Here is a 19972-nt window from a genome sequence, read left to right as displayed (position 1 = left end):
TCACTCCATGCGTGGAACGGGTCAGAATGGATAGTGCTCCCTGTGCCACAATGGCCTAATCTTTCTCTCACATACATCACACCAGGGAGCTCTTTGTCCTATAACACACAGCTCCAGCAGGTCATTTGCTTGTAAACTTGCCCTATGTTGTAAAAATACCCAGTAGTGTCCCACACAACCATCGTTTGCAAGTGGTCCGCCTGTGTTGCTCAAAATCCCAATGTCCACTGCAACATGACAACAGCCGCAAACCCGGGAATGACAAAAGTGCACACCCTTTTTCTCACATTTTTTGTTTGGAAAAAACTAATACAGCGTTTATGCTGATTAGCAAATTCAACGCAATGATATGCAAATCATGCCACTATCTACAAAAATGGCTCTCTAGTACCCTCTTGAATGTTTATTTTCAAAAAGTTATAGAAGACAATCTCTGTCGTGGACCTGGGAAAAAAATCACAGGGGCCTTATTTGTGATGGGCCACAAAGTGAGAAAGTCACATGACTGTAGCTCTTATGGTTTAGGAGAAAAATGACTGGGGAAAAAAAATCCATTATTATTATTATACATACCACTTTGAGACCACTTTTGACCCCCTGAACATTACCAAAAGTCAATTTTATTGGACCCAAAATTGGCGAAAAATTTTGTTTTTTTTAAATTCGTACTTAAAAATATTGAAAAATGACTCGGAAGTAACCCTAATTCAACCCCAAGTTTCTTACAGACAATTGAAATTTGGCACTTACATCCTCCTTGACATACTGAATAAAAAAGCCAATGAGAACATACCTCTATTTATGAGCGTGTTACCATGGCAGCGTCTGATACTTCTTATAGAAATGTATGGGTTTTGCTTAACTGGGATGAAAAAAATAGTTTGTCATAGACCACTGAAATTTGGTACACATATTCCACGTGTAATACCGAACAAAAAAGTCATTGAAGACGTACCTCTATTTCCAACTGTGCAGGCGTGACAATGTCATAAATGCTCTCACTGGAATGAATGGAGTAGTATTACACAGACGCTGATTTTGGGGAGAGGAGTGATGTAAGTGGGAACGAAAGGCAGGATCTTTGCGGTGGCGTGTACCCCTCAGTCGCAAGGGGTGGCAAGGGCCTTTATCGCTGCTTGCAGTTTTTATTATTATTATTATTATTATTATTATATAGATATTTAGCCCCTTGAGACTTGCTGATGAGCCTGACATTTCCTTATCGCCTCGGCTATGCCACAGTTCAGAACTCCATCCACATGGTGTTTGTGGTAATGATGGAGGAGTTCTTGCCAAAGCCAACAGAGGACACTTGGAGAGAGATTGCTCAAGGCTTCTGGGAAAGGTGGAACTTCCAAACTTTTTAGGGGACTCTGGCACTGTGGATGCAGAGTACCTTTGAACATTCCTGATATCGTTGACTTAAGTATCCTTAAAGTAATGTATAAAGCAAAGTGCGGTATATTACCTTTAAACATTCATTCAGACTCTCTGAGATAAAAGTCACTACAATCTAAAAGGAACCAGATGTGTTTAAAAAAAACAGAATCAGAACCAAGCATTGCAGTGAAAGGAGTTAATTTATGGAATAGTCTTGACAAAGAAATCAAGGAATCAAGAAAAATAATGGCATTTAAGAAATGCATATAAAACAGTTATCTTTTTCATATTGACTTAATCAGCTAAGTTGTTGCGCATAAAAGTGCAGATACCTGTTTGCAATGGATTAATGTTTGGATATAAATGAAATGTACTTCTTTTTTTTTTTTTGAAGTAATGATCATTGTTAAAGTGCTCTCTGGAAAAGGGGCAGATAACATAAGATTACTCTTCTTTATGCTCCCTTGCATTCATTTCTTGTATGTTTAACTTAAGACACTGTCATCTTATATTTTGTGAATGAAATAAATACCTTCCTTAATAATGGTAACAATAATAGTTAAGCATAATACTATGTAATGGAACATTTTAAAGGTGGAAATTGTAATGGGAAATGTTGCTGCTGAGATTAGTTAAAGTAGCATATTGAGCATAAATGTCAATTATTAAAATGTAGTACATTTGGAGTGTAACTTTTCAAATAAGGAGAGAAAATTCTGCATCTGCATTGAAGGGTGGGTCAAATGCAGAGGACAAATTTCCAGACAATAAGGTGTACCTTACCATAACCGAGCCATTTACAAGCACATTTTAGCACATTTCTGATGTATTTTTAGCTGTAATATTGTCTGAACATTGTTATTGGGTTATGTTGAGTGTCTTAGTGGTCAGTTTGTTGTACGCACACACACACACACCCACACACGCAGACACCTGTCCTCCCACAGACAGGGTTCACAGTGACACTATAGAGGCCTTAGTCATCATAAAGGCTCTAATCTGCTCTATTCAGCCCATGAATACTTGCATTCCTCCTGCCTTACTCACACTCGGAGCCCCATCCTCCACTCATACACTCCTCTACATTTTACCCAGGATGCCTCAGTGCCTTTTGTCCTGTAGAGCAGCGGTCTTATGCCCTGTGCAGCTCGGTGCTCACATGTGTCTGGGGATAATGTGGGAATTCCCCTGTCCTCATGCTGCCCTTTTCCTTCATTTTGTCTGGATCGCAAGCTTTGTGTGAGTTTTGTGACAGACGTTTCAGCCATAAAATCAAGAGGTTATGTCTCACCAAAACTAGGGTCCGTTTACAGGTGGAAAGTAGCTCTGAACTCATTTGTTTGTTTGACATGCAACTTGCTGTTTCATTAGAGAATGCTTTTTGTTTGTCGTCATGAACTATTAAAATGAGATGAATGCAAAAGATACCATTTTAAGCTTTTAACATTCTCTAAATCTAAATCTAATGCGATGTGTGTGGATCTGCCAGTCTGATTACAGATGGTAGCTTCAACCATGTTATGAAGTTCCTCATCAAAAACGTGACTGGAAATTTTGTTTATTTAATTCACACTTGTTTCCTGTAATCATGTCAGAAATCAGTACATTTACATTTTCCCAGGATTGTTACCTCAGTTAGAAATCCAGAGGTCTCCTGTACAGTTTTAAGTCCATAAATCATTGTCTGACTTGTTCTGAGCACTTGTGCTGTCAAATTGCGTCGATTACCTTGACATGCTTATATTAGCCGGTCACATTACTTAAAATGTTTTTTTGTTTTTTAAAAAAAATACATTATAGGCATTAGTTAGTTAAAATGTGCAATACTAATGTGCATGTGCTCAAAGGATGGTTTAAAGTTATAGTGACGCATGTCCTCTTTGTTTTGCAGGATCTGAATACATTTTTTTACGCACTTCCTCCATCTGAAACATCTAACCGGACAGTTCAAAAATAAATGATTGTTAGCATTATACAAGGAAGTCATGTTCTCTTTTTAATAAAGAAATATCCCATTTTTCATAAGCACTCCTCTCTGGGCCTCCTCTCCTGCCATTCCTCACAGCTGTTTCCTGTTGGACGAGAGTTTCACTGTAGACTGGGAGGAAGACTCATTCAGCTCCATTTAGCTTTTGTCCTGAGCCAGCAGGAAGTCCGATTTTTTTTTTTGTAATGGCAAACATATATACTAATGTGTACTAATAGTTTGCTTGAACTTATTGTGAGTTCTGTACTTTACCATGGGGTTTGGATATTGTTTCATCCCCTGTAGAAATGAAATGGTGTTTAATAGCACTGCAACAGTTATCAACTAATTGTGACTGCTCAATTATAATAAGTCATCATAGTCATATTTTGATCATCAAAGTTGTCTGGACTATACAGACTCCTTTTTTCTGATTTTCATCAATAATACGCTTTATTTGTAAATATTATTTTTTTGTTGATAATGTATTTATTTAATTTACTTACTTAACTTTTACTAATGTATTTTACTTGTAACATCTCCTTGCACTATTTTCAATGCAAACACTTCAAATTTGGCCAGAACACACTAAACCCATGTTGTCAATTACATTTGGAATTTGACTTTGGGTATGGTCATTGTGAATTTTCAACAAAATTGCAATTTTTGAAAAAAAAAAAAAAAAAAAAATCTTAGACACATTTTTCGTTTGGAAAAAGCAGTTTATATATATATATATATATATATATATATATATATATATATATATATATATTATATATATATATATATATATTATATATATATATATTTTATATATATATATATTATATATATATATTTTTATATATATATATTTTATATATATATATATTTTATATATATATATATATATTTTATATATATATATAAATAAAATCGCTATGACATAGAACTTCTCTACAGCGCCTCCTTGAAAATTTGATTGGGCCAAAACATTTGGTTTGTCATGAAATTTGGTACAGACATCCTTCTTGCCATCTTGAACAAAAAGTCAATGAGGACATACCTCTATTTGCAATCATGTGGCAATTGCAACAGCCAACATTTGTCATAAAAATATATGGGTTTTGGTTAACTGGGATGAAAATAAATAGTTTGTCATAGGCCACTGAAATTTGCTATGACACTGAACAAAAAAAAGCCAAGAGAACATGCCTGTGTGCCTCCATTCAGGTGTGACAATGTCAGAAATTGTCTCATTGTAATGAGTGAAGTAGTAACATCTATACGCAGAGACTATCGGGTCGCAATGTAGGGTGATGGAAAAAAATGTGTCATAGATGGTACATACATGGTACACACATTACACTGATGCAGGCTGCCGTGATGCAGTGGCATGGGTCCCGCAGTTGCAAGGTGGCGAGGACCTTTATTGCCTCGTGCAGCTTTTATTATTGTTATTATTACTATGGTAATTGCTAGTGATGAGTACATAACCAGTGGTGACTATAGCGCCCCCTACAACATGCATACAAAGTGCAAAATTATCCAGTTATCACAAAACCTGGAGGGCTGATTTGTATTCACCATGTAAAAAAGTAAACAGGATCAACATCATATTCTTTATCGTTTGGACCGTGTAAAAGTCAATCATACTATAGCCAGTACCAGTATAATGAAAGTTTTGTCTGTAACTATGCACTTTGCATCCATGATTCATAGAATCAAAGTGAAAATTAACATTATTTAGGTCTCTCCTTTCAATAAAATTATACCACAGGAACCTTGTGTATTACACACACATTTTTTTTTTCTTACAAGCTTACTTCTTTGCCAAAGCCCTTTTAAAACCTCTCTAGCGCTGGTTCTTTGGATGCCTACTCAAATCCCCTTCTGCTCTTGGCAGTTTCTTCTCCGTAAGTCCTTCTTCATTGAACCTCTTATCTTTACTTCGACATTTTCAAAGTTGACAGCATGGAGCCAGTTGCTTTTCCACACTAACCTCAAAGCTAACCGTTGCCAACTGGGCCTCCTCATCTTTCCCCTTCTTCCTTGTCACCAGGACAAGCTAAAGACCAAATCGCCACTGGTTTCCGCTTCTCCTAAACTATGAAATGCGATTACCCCGGCAGCCTTAAACTACTCTCGAGCTGTGTAATCAATTGCGTTTTGCTCCTAAAACCACATTACCACTCGGCATGAGGGCAGCGTTCACTAAATTGGCCGCAGACTGGATGTCTACTGGAGTTTGCCAATGTAAGAAAAGTGGATGTAAGCATATGGGATTCAATCAGGTTATCAAACTACTGCATTAAAATGTTTAGCAGGCATGTGTGGAGGGAGTGTGTGGGATAGTGGTGTATAAGTGGCTGTATACTAATGGTGTATAAGTGGCTATACAATTTTTTTTCCATGTAGATAACCAAAATATTATCAAAATGAGACCACTGTCTCTGTGTGTATCTAATGGGCCATTTTCTTGAAGCTGCCTGCCTAGTTCTGGTTCTATCAAAAGTGATTTTTATGTCATTTTTTGAAAGAGTTTAAAAGTTGTGCCACCACAAAGAAAGTGCTTTTTGGAGCATTTGGAGGCAAAATTGGGCAAAATAAGGTCAATAGCAATTTAACTCAAATATTTTAGTCTCTGTTTCAATACAAAGGTCCGATACAGATTTTGATGCCACAATAATAAAAATTAAAAAATGTTTTAATCAATTTATGTAAATTTTAACATGAAGTATAGTAGTTTTTGGTTTTTTTTAACACATTTTGATACTAAAAAAAAAATGAGTTTCCACTTTCGATACTAGCTTCAGTATCAGTTATGATGTAGGTATCAATACTTTTTTTCTACTACGATGAGAAACATGCAATATAGGACCATAACCATATCAACTATTATACAATGTATTATCCGCCTTGCATGACATAACTTCTTTTATTGAATCTGTCCGAGCCGATGTGAATCTGATTTTGTCATTTTGTCCTTGTTCAGTGGTATGTCACTTTAATCCACAAAGTGATTATAATAAAAAAAAAGTAGTTTGATACCGTTTTCACAACTATGGCAACTTTGTTACTTTGTGGTTTGTCATCATTGCATAAGATTTGAAGATGAAATGTTTTTAAAGTCCACACACCATCATCAAGGTCTTTTCTTCTAATTATTTCAGCTTTCTCTGTGAGGAAGATATTGTTTTTTTTTTGAATAGTTTAACCCCAGCGCCAGCAGCCCATCATTAGTCAGTGCTAGTGCAGCTTCTACAGCTCAGTGAGTGGATTCTTCAGAGGCATGGCCTGTCCATATACTGAAAACGATTTGGGATTTGTGATTTCTCTGACAAATCTCATCAAAACACTTATGTTTTAATGATCAAAGTTCAGTTTTTTTTATGCTACTAGAAGAACTAACAAACTAATGAAAGCATCTCATTTCACAATATATTTGTACTGATCTAAACAACAGGGTCAGCTGTTTTATGAAGATTATGAACTGATGATATTCCCAGTCTATCTACAGTTTTTTTTAAAGCTTTCTACCATGTTCTCATGTTCCCTCATACTTAATTTATATCTGTTGTGTTGGAGATGTATTTTTAAGTGTTGATGTAGTTATAAAAATGATCAAGTTAAGTCATTTTCATCATATGCTTTTATAGCTTAAATGTATTACCTTTATGCTTCAACCTAACTTTAATCAATATCATATTTCAAAACTTAAGACCAATTGTGCAGTGTAAATCCCCACATACGTCACTACACATTATCACAATATACTCAATATCCTATATGTCTATTACGCTTCATTTTTATCATTTAAATCAGGGGTGTTCATTTCGTCGATCGCGAAGGCATTTTGTGTAGATCACGTCCCGTCATCCATCCAGTCACATGACTAATATACAGGACAAAGAGTCAGATTACACCTGACTCTAGGTCACATCATGGGCGCTGCACACGCATAAACAAGCGCGATTTAGTTTAACCCTATAGCGTCGGATCCTATCGTCGCTGATAGACTCGCGGTTGCGGACTTTCCAACAGCGTAACTCCGCCCAGTCGTGCTCTCATGTAAATTCAAACGGTGTCTCAAAGCGGAGACATGGGGCTATCTATAAATATTTTACCATCATTACGGTAATCTGCCTCTGTTGTCCCTTGAAGGTGACGAATGAGAGCGCGGTACTGTGGGGATTTTCACTCATTTATTCGATGCGTAAAAGAAAAAATACGGATGGATTTGTAAAATAGAAGTATTTGTGTGAAAAAATGCTGTAAATTCTGATACTTCGCTTAACATGATTTTTATGGCTATAAAAAAGACAAAACCATCATCAACATGATTAGCTCTGTTATTGCTTTCAAACGAAAAATGCAATTTTACTCCTGGCTGGTTGTCAGAAGCTACTGCCCGAACTATTCATCCCTCACTGATTCTTTTCAGTGCAAGTCAGAGCAGTAATCATCATTCAAGTAATTATGAACATGTAGGAAGTTCAGTTGTGTTGTGCAGTATTATCTCATGACGTTGTGCAAGATACATCAAAATGCACTGTACATGTAAGAAGGACGTATCAGGACCAGTGACACTTATAAAAAATGCTAATACATATACATGTTTTATACATGTTTTCAGCAAATATAGTATTTCCAGAACAGCAAAAGGTAACATGGTGACCTGACTATGTTGTAAATATGTGTTGGCAGTTATGTTATGTTGCCACATAGAAGTAAAATACTTCCTCTTTAATTGATATAACTCTCGGTCAACTGTCAAGAGTGATTTGATAACCACAGCAGATGCAATTAAATCTTACTGTCTCAAAATGTTAGACTGTTGTGTCTGATGTAACTGAGTGTAACATGGCCGCTCTGTTTTGTGTTTTGTGCAGAGTGAATCAGTCAAGTACTTTCTGGACAACTTGGACCGGATTGGACAGCTGGTGAGCTCTTTTTTAGTATTTAGTACCTATTGGTCAAAAATTTGGTAAAAACAGTAGGGTTTACTGAAGATAATGTTCTTATACAGTTTTGGCAAGTTTATGAAGCAGAGAGCATAAAACGTCTGTTACGTCTTAATTTTTTTGAGCCCTCTACAAACACATTCTGAAATGAATGGGATTCTTTTTTTAGGTAGTGGCAGTGTAGTACCTGCAATGCAGTTATCTGTCTTATACCAAGGACACCTAATACCAGAAAGCTGTTTTAGGGTTAGTGCAAACAGCATGTGACAACGTAAAGTGAGAAGCGGATTCTGCTTTCTTGTTGTTGGGGTGCAATGATTAAAGATAGAAATATACTTATTTTGCAGTAAAATTACCAAAAAGGAATAGTATACTATCAAAACACCATATGCACAGTTTAGTAGCAAAAAAAGTTTATTAATTATTTAGTGTTTAATTCCACGTTAAACCTCAACCTTGTGCTCCTTGCAGAACTACGTGCCCAGTAAGCAGGACATTCTGTTTGCGAGGAAAGCCACCAAGGGCATCGTGGAGCATGACTTTTTCATCAAGAAGATCCCCTTCAAGATGGTGGATGTGGGAGGTCAGAGGTCGCAGAGGCAGAAGTGGTTCCAGTGCTTCGACGGCATCACGTCCATTCTCTTCATGGTCTCATCATCGGAATATGATCAGGTAATTGTTGGATTTCAAATGACATTCTAGTACAGACCAATAATATTTAATACTGTTTTTCTTGAAATCTAGCAGGTTCTTGGGTCTAGTCACTAATAGAAATGATCAGGTTCAACATTTGTGACTTCACCAGTGGTGGGTAGAGTAGCCAAAAATTGTACTCAAGTAAGAGTAACATTACTTCAAAATATTACTCTAGTAGAAGTACAATGTAGTGGTCCAAAATGACTCAAGTGAGTAAAAAAGTATTCGGGAAAAGTGCTACGAGTAACTTAACTAGTAACTCTCAGGATGTAACATCTGATTTATAGGATGGCCACAAAAGTGAGAAACTATCTTAAGAAGCGGCCAAATATCCAACATGAGGCTATTGTCACTTGTAGACTTACTGCAAGTGGGAAGAGTAACCAAAACTTTTCCTTTAGAGTTCTGTTACTTCAGTGAAAATATTACTCAATTTGGAGTAAAAGTATGCTAGAGAAGTAGTCTTAAAAAGTGCAGTTTATTTTAAAAGATACTAGAGTTCATGTAGCTGAGTAAATTGAATGCTACCTTCCTCTGGACCTTTTGGATATTTCATGGCAAAATACAATGTTACTGCGATTATGATATTAATACATTCCACAATCTGAAAACTACCAATAGTAATTCAGTTTTTTTGTTTTGATGGTTTGTGTTTTGTAAAATGGAAAAAATATCCAGCTACAGGAAGTCTTCAGTCAACTTTTGATTATTGCCATGTAACACAAAAAATAGCCCAATTTATTCTTCCCAAGTTCAACCTCTGCTCCAAGCCATGTTTTTACTGACAGAGGGTTGTCTGTCCTCTCCACTAAAAAGTCTGAAGTTGATCATTGACCATTAGACATGACTGAATCTCGATAAACATTCAAATTTGATTAGGTGCCTAGCCCTAGGATTAAGCTAGGCCAATATTTACTATATTGACTTACTATTCAAATCTTGTTTTAGACTAGTCTGTTTTTGTATTATGTTAACATTTGTTGTAGAGAGAGACAAAGTATTCCATGGTGAATTTAGTCCATTTAGTTCAATTTTTTTTTTTACCAGATATAAAAAGGCCTACTTAAAAATTGCCTAATAATGTGTTTGCGTCAGAACATAGAGACAGAGACATCAAGTGATTTTTTTTTTTTAGTCTCTGTTTCTAAAGGCAGTGTGTTTTCTCCATACTATTTATGTTTGAGGCCTGTAAAGAGAAGCCTGCCGAAGCACATGTCTGTTTAACATATGTAAACAAGTTGACAAGTTAGCACATCCGGCTTTGCTGTTATGCCCAATTTGTCTGAAGTTTGATTTTCACTCCTATGTTTTTGATGAGTAAACAACATTATAACATAGATCAGAAAATAGCGTAATAGGTACACTTGAAGCTACTCTGTGTGTTAGCTGCAGCATTAGCAGAGTTAGCTGTGTGCAGAAGACTCTATTCACTGTATCGGCCTGATCTATTCACCAAATCCAATTTAAGACAATACTCTAAAAATGCCTAGATTGGCAGCGATACCAATATTAGAATCTGACTGGGACATCCCTAATGCTAACTGCAAAACCGTTTTCATATGATTTTATAGCAATATATTGCACTTACACTTGTGTTCTAAATGGGGCTAGATTCAGCATTGTGGAATAGGAAGTTTCTTAAGGCTGATATGTAAACTATCTGAACAACTGAAGAAATTAAATAATGGTAAAGCAAAGTCCTTTGTTTGTCATGATATACATAAATTGTACAAAGAAACTGTGTAATTCAGACGGACCGGCGACCCATATGTTTTTGGAGATAGGAATACTTATAGGAAATCATCACAGAAAGAACATTCAAACACAGAAATTAACTTATGAATATTATATATTATATATTATATTAACTACTAACCAAATGTATGGGATGCAGAACATGAGTGCTTCACTTGGTCAAAAAAAATGGTCAGGTTCTTCTTGCATAGACAGACTAATATTAGCAGGGAAAAAACCTGCATTCAGACATTTAATTTAGGTGGTGATCCTCAAATTCTATTTTCCTTCTCTACTCTTATTGTTTGTGCAAACCAAATTGTAAAATATTAGTGGGTTGGATTCCCTGTGTAAAACACTTCACTCCATTGCCTACAGTGAAGGACAATTATGACAGGACATAAAATTCTACTAAAACACTGCACTGTCCAACTGATGAGAAATTTTCACAAGAGAGAGTCCACGAGAAGATGAGATTTTGAAAATTATATATATTTTGAAATTATATACACACACACGTGTGTGTGTATATGTATATGTGTGTGTGTGTATATATATATGTATATATATATATGTATATATATATATGTATATATATATGTATATATATATATGTATATATATATATATATATATATATATATATATGTATATATATGTATATGTATATATGTATATATATATGTATATATATGTATATGTATATATATGTATATGTATGTATGCAATTTTGGTCTCATTGTGTATTTTTATGTGTTGATATAATTTCATTTTCATTGTATACTTTTAATAGCCTAAATACATTGAGCAACATTTATGCTTTAACCAGTCAATATTTAAACACTCACTTCTACAGTGTAAATCTCCACATGCATTATTGTGTAGTTTTACAATATACACAATATCCAGTGTTTATACATTTCATTTTTATTATTTCAATGATTAGACTAAAACCATAGACTGGATCTGCTCCTCATTGTTTACCATTTTATAATACATCTCTTTTCAAGTCTGTAAAAACTCTACTGCAGTTTGTAGAATATGAAAGGTCAAATGTGCTCGGTTTGCTGCTCCGCAAAACTTTGTAGACACGCCATGTAACCTTCACACAGGGCCGTCTTTGTGGTCAGAAGAGGCCTGTCTCTGGTTCAATTTCTCCATCACATGACACTGTAAATGGAGTAGGGTTGTCAAAAGTATCAAAAATCAGATACTAATCAATACTAAAACTAGTATCAAAGCTAGATGCTCATTTCAGCAAGTATCAATTTTTAAAAGTCAATGAATAGCTTTAGAACAATCTTGATTTGTAATGTCTAAAATGACATTTTAGACAAGTCTGTTGTCTAAATCAGTGGTCCCCAACCACCGGGCCGGGGACCAGTACCGGGCCGTGACACATTTGCTACCGGGCCGCACAAAAACAGTAAATAGTTTATCGGCGAGCGCATCTTCTCCGACATAACTTTCGCCCCTCCCTCATGACGTGCTAATAAGCTCGTCCGTAGTGTTGTGAGGTGTGTGTCTAGCTCCTATGTGCTTTACTTCAGTGTGGTGCGTGAGTGAGAGGTGACGTGTGCGTACATGTGGCGCATGGTGTGGTTCAACCCGCGGAGAAGCGGTGAGTGTGAGAGTCTACAGATGCACTTGGACAAAGACAGTGTGTGAGTTAGAGCAGAAGTGATGCGTTATTACAGTGCAGTACAGATAATAAAGCCACCAACTCTTGAGCAACAGACTGGGGTGGTCTTTGAGCTCACCACACTCGAAACAACTTTGAGGTTAAGAACAGGGAGTTAAACCCCAGAGGAAGAGTGACCCTTCGGCCTTGGAGAAGACGGATCTCCCCTGTGTCTCCCGACCACGGTCAAGGGACCGAAGCAGGAAAGGTTTAACAGTAGATATATAATGAAAATCCTGATAGGAAATCACCACAGATTGTATTTTTTATGCACTTATCTTATTTTTACCACATTTATCTGCCAAACGTAGATGGCCTGTCTGTGAAAATAAAACCTACATTGTTCCGGTTCGTGGTGCAAAAAAGGTTGGGGACCACTGGTCTAAATAACGATGTTTTTTATTATCATTGTGGTATCGGAATCAATGTCATTATTATCAGACAACATTATATTGGAGGTTAACAGCACGTTTGTTTTTTTTCCGCTCCACAGGTCTTGATGGAGGACCGGCGGACCAACCGGCTGGTGGAGAGCATGAACATCTTCGAGACCATCGTCAATAACAAGCTCTTCCTCAATGTATCCATCATCCTCTTCCTCAACAAGACCGACCTCCTGTTGGAGAAGATCCGTACCGTCGACATCCGCAAGAATTTCCCCGAGTTTAGAGGAGACCCGCGCAGGCTGGAGGATGTGCAGGTGGGACATGGGCTTATTGGATATAAATAAACACATGCAGTGTTTCCCATTAAATATTATATCAAATTGATTCTTTGAGCTTTAAGTTAGAATGTACCTTATCATAAACATGCTCAGAGTTGGGTTTTGTTTCATTCACACATGTTTGAGAAACCCTTTATTTTCTACATGTCCAAATCTTAAAGTTCTCTGTTCGACTTTGTGTCACTTAGTGGTATTTTTCGAGTTAACAGCTACCTTAAGTTCAATAGATTGTCAAATCCGGGTCTGAAATCATCCAAATGATTTTAGTGAAGGTGTATGGAGTTTAAAAACAGTGGAGCACTTCCCATATTACCACATAACATCATTTTTTTCTGTTTGAAAGAAGAACTCAGTTTAAATATGCAGGGTTTGTGTGGTTAAAATGTGTGAATGAAACAAAACACAACTCCGGGTCTGTTTTTGATGAGGAAACAACATTATAGATCAGAAAACATATTTATGGGCCCTTTAAACCAGTTTAACTCCAAATCACACACTCTGGGACTGTATAAGGCCTGCTCTGGAACTAAATTCATATCTGAGAATACAGATAAGTGGTGTTTATGTAATGTTTAAGATGTGGATGTGCAGGTTGGGCGAGGGCTCATATGTCCGCATAGGCCCTTGGATATTCTCTTTATTTTTGTCCACCATTTGATAAAGGGGAAGTAACAAGCTCATGAATATGTAAAATATAAATGGGAAGCTGTAATCTATTTATTTTTAGTCGAGTCAGCTATTTTGGGAAGTATCGGCATCAGTATTTATTTAATTCCACCTGGACTTTTTTAGCCAATTACCCTAATCTATAATACTGATCTATACTACTGTCTATCAGAAGATCCCTCCCTACACCAGCTATAGACTTATATTTACCAAAAACAATCTAGTCAATCTACAGTAAATCAGAAAGCAAAGGCCACAACTACAGAGCGTCAGCGTCACAAAGAGCTCAGCCATTTGTTATTTTTTTGGTATTTTTTGTTTTTGGAAGGAAAGTCAAACAAGCAATCTGATGCCAACTGGTGGCCTGTGCAGTGATGATGCGACAGGGTCAGGCTCAGAGCTGAGCACACAGCTGATCTCAACAGGACTAAGCCCATGCACCAGTGCTGATGTCTGCCTGTCCATCTACAGTAAAGGGACAATCTGATTGGACAGTTTTAAAACTAGAACCAGCAGCTTACAGACGGAAGGCTCAAGGAAACAGAGGGCATTTCTGAACATGTAACCCCCCAAATAACACCAAATCTGAAAGGATACTCATATTTATGTTATGTGTGAGAGAAATTTAGATCTAAAAAATCTAAATTGTGATTTAATGGATGTAATTTTTTATTTGTTTTATTTATTTTTTTGTGTAAGTTGCTTTGGTTGATTATTATTCTTGAAAATCATATTTCCAGGCAGATACTTTTCCCATAAATGATGGAGCATCTCCTTTACCCTCTACACATTTACCTCACATTTAGACTGATGCAGTGTCATTAATTTTTAGGTTTTAGGTCATGAAAGCACAACACTGAATTTGACCAAACAGAGTAGAGTTGTCAAAAGTACTATACTACACAGTACTAAAACTAATCTTGTAACTAGAAACTCATTTGAGGTACTGATACTAAAAAGTAACATTCACAAGACAGAAATTAACCTTTCCTGAATAGTTTTGGAATGATCTTGAGCTCTTTCAGAACAAGTATAAGACACATAGACTAGCATACTCCCATGGACCGTTATGGAACCTCCCTGGACGACTGAGGGATTACACAGATATAAGGCCACATGGGAATATAGAAGAAGGTACTATGATTTATTGTTGACAATCCTATTCTATAGTCTATAGAGTGTTATTAAATATCATTGTGGTCTTGAAATCAGTATTGAGTCTATTCCTTAGTATTGAAATCAAGCATTTTTTTTTGGCAGAGTGGCTAAATGGCAAAATGGGGTCTTTTATTTTGAAATTAATAAACTTCAAAAAGGATCAGGCTCATTTAATTTGAATCTAACTATGATCACGGCTCCATGTCTGCAGGCATTCTTGGTTCAGTCATTCAGTCGAAAGAGGAGAAACCGAGGGAAGCCACTTTTCCACCACTTCACCACTGCAGTGGACACGGAGAACATCCGCTTTGTGTTCCACGCTGTCAAAGACACCATCCTCCAGGAGAACCTCAAAGATATCATGCTTCAGTGACCCAAACACAAAGGGGCTGAGGACATACCCCTGAGGTACCTCTGTGCACATAGACACCACCTGTGGACACTCAAAGGAACTACACTGTGGAATGAACGCTTAACCTGTGGAAATATGAGACTCGGGACGTCGTACATCCTGGTGGACAGCTGTGGTAAAGACATGGGTCAATGAAAACCTGTGATGAACTTGTTATTTTTCTTGTGTTTCAAAGTGTGGAGCTTTTCTTACACATTACTGATAGACGGAAGCAACTGTATCATAAGTAGAAGAGTACATTTAGATGTTGAACGTATTGCTGTCTCTGAAAAAACAAGGTTTTCATTTCATCCTCTAAATTCCAAGCACAGCTGCCTTTGGGCCAACTGACCAAAGAGTAACTGTCAAGTTGCACCAGTGACTCCTCTGACCACTATCAATCACTCAAGCACTGTCAGTTTAGCACCAAATTAATGGATTTGTTTTAACAAAACACTAGAATGTTTTATTGAAAAATATTCAATTTCAAAATGTGCTTTTCTTCTGGTCTCCTGGAGACATACACTTTGTACTGTATTTACATGTTTCTGATTCCACTTCTATCAATAATGTGCCATATCTGGCAGGTCCACACTGCCTTTTCCCACTTGTTCTGCACTCTGAGTGTTTTTGTATATAATGACACTAGACTGTCACTAAACCTGTGGTTCTGCTGCTGCTCACATATAGCAGCACACTAAACAGTAGATAGAATGATGTGGGCTTCAAAATACTTCACCTGAATAGATGTGAAGACTTTTATATTTACTTTATATTCATTTACTTGTTAGGCATGTATTATAGACTGGGAAATCTTTGTTTTTTGTTTGTTTTTCAAATCACTGGCATTTGGAGTTGCAGAATCTGAATATTATGAACTGGTGAAAGTACATGTTGGAGTAACTCAGATAATCCAGGACTAATACAATAAATAAATATCCAAGACTTCAGAGGTCAAATTAAGATGACTAATTCAAGTCTTCTGGTTGTGTGGGATAAGAAAGCAGCATGACCAGTCCTAAAGCCACATGATGAACCGGATCTGGCCAGTTCCAGAAACTCTATTTGTGGGAATATTCTTAAATTTTTCAGCTATCCTTTGACACCCGCCCTTTAGCTCTCAAATGTAAGAAGTCAAATAATACTTCACAATAGAATATATTACATAAAACAATTGCACACTTTTGTAAGGATTGTTTTGGGGGGTTTTTTGGTCATAATCTGGATTTTATTAACTTCATATACTAAAACAAAACAAAAATCATACATGATCATTTCAAGCTACTGGCAATTTAAAATGAATATAAATGTTAATAAAAGTAAATCATGAAACTTGAGTTTTTGTTTCATTTTTTTTCTTTACAAATACCATCCAAAATGCAGGAACAATTTACGCACAGGGAGGGCTATTTTTTTTGTCATTTATTTGTATTAGTCTAATCATAATTATTGAGCAATTGTTGGCTCTTGTTGGCATTATGGAATTAACCTCTACGTATGTCATTTCTGCGGCCCATTTCCAACCAGGAAGTAAAACTAAACTTCACCAAAACTGAAAAACTACAGGGAAAACTAGGCATGATCTTTATTACTATCTTAAATATAATTGCATTAACTATGTTTTAATGAAATGACAGTTACCACAAAAAGCTTTGAAAATAAATTAAGCTATGACACTACTAATACTGCCCAAATAAGAGTAATTTAAAGACTAGCTGTATGGACATAACATCTGATTAATAATTTAAATTTGAATTGGAAGGATAAAGCATTATTTTCAAAAGAACATACATATTTCATATTGTCAACATAAAGCTTTTGTCACTTGTCGACTTACTCACAGTGGGAAGAGTAACCAAAACTTTTACTCAAGTAAGAGTAAAGTGTAGGAGATTTTCAAAAGAGAAAGAGTAAATGTAACTACCCACTTCTGTTATTAGATACATTTATAAGGTTTGTCCACTAGCTTCACAGTTCCCAGATAAACTAAAGCCAGTCTAAACTGTGTTATTCTGGCTCTCTGCATGTTCCTCTTGTGCAAAAGTGCTGACAGCAGTGGAAACGGAAACACAAAGATGGCTGCTTTCAACTGTACAGAACTTTGGAAAACTGTCCAATATACAGCTGTTACACTTTAAGTAGAAGTAATTTTACTATATAATATGAATGCCTTATTTTCCATATTCCATGATGTTTGGACTGAATGCTTTGAAGTAGTAAACTTAAAGAGGGGGTATTACACTTGAATGGGGTATTAAGTGCTAACACATGCCAACATATTGAGATCACCATGTTACCTTTTATTGTTCTGAAAATGATATATTTGCCGAAACAGCATATGAGCATTTTTAATAACTTTTACATTTGTTTTTGACCCTCTCTATGCAAAGTCACTCCCCCTTCGGAGCGCTATCGCAACTCAATCAGCATGCATTCTGTTAATCAAACTACTGCACATTATATCAGGTTTGTGAAGTTGTTGTGTATTGTTGTATATTTTGTGTATTTATGGAGAATTGTCATGTCGGAGCATAGATGATGTAGACTTATGGGCTGAGCATTAGAATCTTACAGCTAACGGTAAGGAGGTTTCAAATAGGGCCCAGGACAGATCGCTAAATTACTGAAACATGCTTGGATGACATCTAAATCTCTTTTTCTTAATGCACCCTCTTTAAGATGACATTTTACATTTTTTACAACTGTTGCTTTCCCTTTAGTTTGGTGTTAGTCTATGTTATAATAATGCATCACATATGAACCAAACGCTCTCACCGTCTCATGATTGTGGGATTTAAGTACATATGTTTTTGTGAGCGAGGATATCTCATTGTGTGGTTTTCTCCTTTACCCCTCTGACAAAAGCTCCATGTGACCAGAGGTGCTCCCAGGCTGGTTAATATGGCTGCCCCGTCCAAAGCCTACAGCTCTGTGGAGGATCCATGCCTTTACAATGCTCCTGGTTATGGTCTTATCTGGAGTTTGATTAGTGACAGTTGAATAGCTCTTTGTAAATGCCTGAAATATTGAAGGTCACCTATTATGCAGTCTTCCTCGGAGCCTCAGAAATCACTCAGTTTCAATTTTCCCCAGATTGTTACGTCACAGGAAGAAATTCTGTGCAGTTTTTAAGTCAATAAAACATCACCAGACTCATAATAAATTGCATTCATTACTACTATGTGTTTCATTCCACCTCTTGATGTCGGCTGCTTCTAATCCAAGAAGTACTTCTCTGTTTTTAATGCAACACTATGTAAATTGCTGGAGGTGGCCTGTCACCTGTATGATTCCATGGAAATAGAAAGTTAAAGCCATAGTTTGCAACATTCTCCATGGACATTTCACCTAGCCAAACAAAAAACATTTACATGGAAACAAGCAGAAAGTGGCCCCTCATCTGAGTCAAATAAGAGTCAGGTTTGTGGAGAGGCAAGAGCGAGGACACGTTTTTCAAAGTAATAGAACCAAACCAAAATTTTAAAAAAACATGCTTCTATTTTAGTATTTTTTGGCTAAAAATGTATGCACCGGGGATTTAAAGTCTATCTTCACCAACATCATTCCAATGCCTTTACTGCACAGCTAACAAACTTTGATGCAGACAGTTTTTGTTTTTAGTTTGATTTATAGAACACTACTTCACAGCAGTCCTTGCGCCCTCTGCCGCTGTTTTTACTGGATGTTTTTTTTACTTGTAGTGTGACGTGAACCAAGCTGCAGTGTCCAATAGTTGTTTAAATAATGCTTTATATACAGGACCTTTGACTTTTGTGTCGTAACTACCTTTTCCGTCTGTAAGCATTTGTCATGTTCTTCAGAGAGGCCACCAACACGCCCCTCCCCTACCCTGCATTGAGGCACAGGGGCAGGATGCTTTGGTGGGGAGGGGTAAATAAACAAGGAGGTCAACAAGGCACAACAGGAACAACTCAAATTCAACACTGGTAAACTCGCTCTGTAGTAGTAGTGGTAGAGGTAGTAGCAGTAGTAGAAGGAGTAGCAGTGGTAGCTACAAAAGTTCAAGGACCCAGAGCCACAAAATGAAAGATTAGCAGAGGGGCGTTATAAAAAGTCCTTTGTTTTGATTGTAAATGACGTGTGCCTATATTTATTGCAGTTTCCCACGGTGGTACTGAAAGCAAAGTGCTAATTAGTTGTGAGTAATTTTGATGAATGTCAAAATATTTTATCAAAGTGTAATAAAAACAGTGTTTTCCAGGGAACTTTGCAAATGACGTGAGATGCAGACAACTGTAATGATGTGGCAGTTTTGAAATCATATTTACAGTACATCATTTGGGTAGTAGTGGTAGTAGGTTAAATGTATCTATATACATTGAATTCAGAGTTTCAGTATTTTCACCAACCTGCTCGGAGACTACAGGTGTAAATTAACCCTCTGATGCATGAATTATGAAAACCTTGGTCAAGTTATTTATTTATTTTTTTTCTTAAGTGTTTTTCTTCTTCTCAGGACATGAAACAACATTGTGAACTGCCTGTAAATATGAATTAACTTGTGTTCTATTGAATAAGAGTGGCCGGGCGCACCCTTAGGGATAGGGTGAGGAGCTCGGTCACACGGGAGGAGCTCGGAGTAGAGCCGCTGCTCCTACACGTTGAGAGG

The 19972-nt window shown here is 36.7% G+C and overlaps 1 protein-coding gene across 1 annotated transcript in view; it reads left to right on the top strand.

Annotated features, from left to right (window-relative positions):
* The window catches only part of gna12a (guanine nucleotide binding protein (G protein) alpha 12a), a 33370-nt gene extending 16692 nt beyond the window's left edge, over positions 1-16678 (top strand). Inside the window, exons 3-6 of the mRNA XM_033968307.2 lie at positions 8221-8271; positions 8764-8964; positions 12897-13103; positions 15163-16678. Coding sequence (XP_033824198.1) covers positions 8221-8271; positions 8764-8964; positions 12897-13103; positions 15163-15324 — 621 coding nt within the window. The 3' untranslated portion in view covers positions 15325-16678. The remainder of the gene's footprint in view (positions 1-8220; positions 8272-8763; positions 8965-12896; positions 13104-15162) is intronic.
* The last annotated feature ends 3294 nt before the right edge of the window (positions 16679-19972 follow it).

This window comes from Periophthalmus magnuspinnatus, chromosome 1, assembly GCF_009829125.3.
Source record: "Periophthalmus magnuspinnatus isolate fPerMag1 chromosome 1, fPerMag1.2.pri, whole genome shotgun sequence".
In the NCBI taxonomy this organism is placed as follows: Eukaryota; Metazoa; Chordata; class Actinopteri; order Gobiiformes; family Gobiidae; genus Periophthalmus; species Periophthalmus magnuspinnatus.
This window is presented reverse-complemented; position numbering and strand designations above follow the sequence as displayed.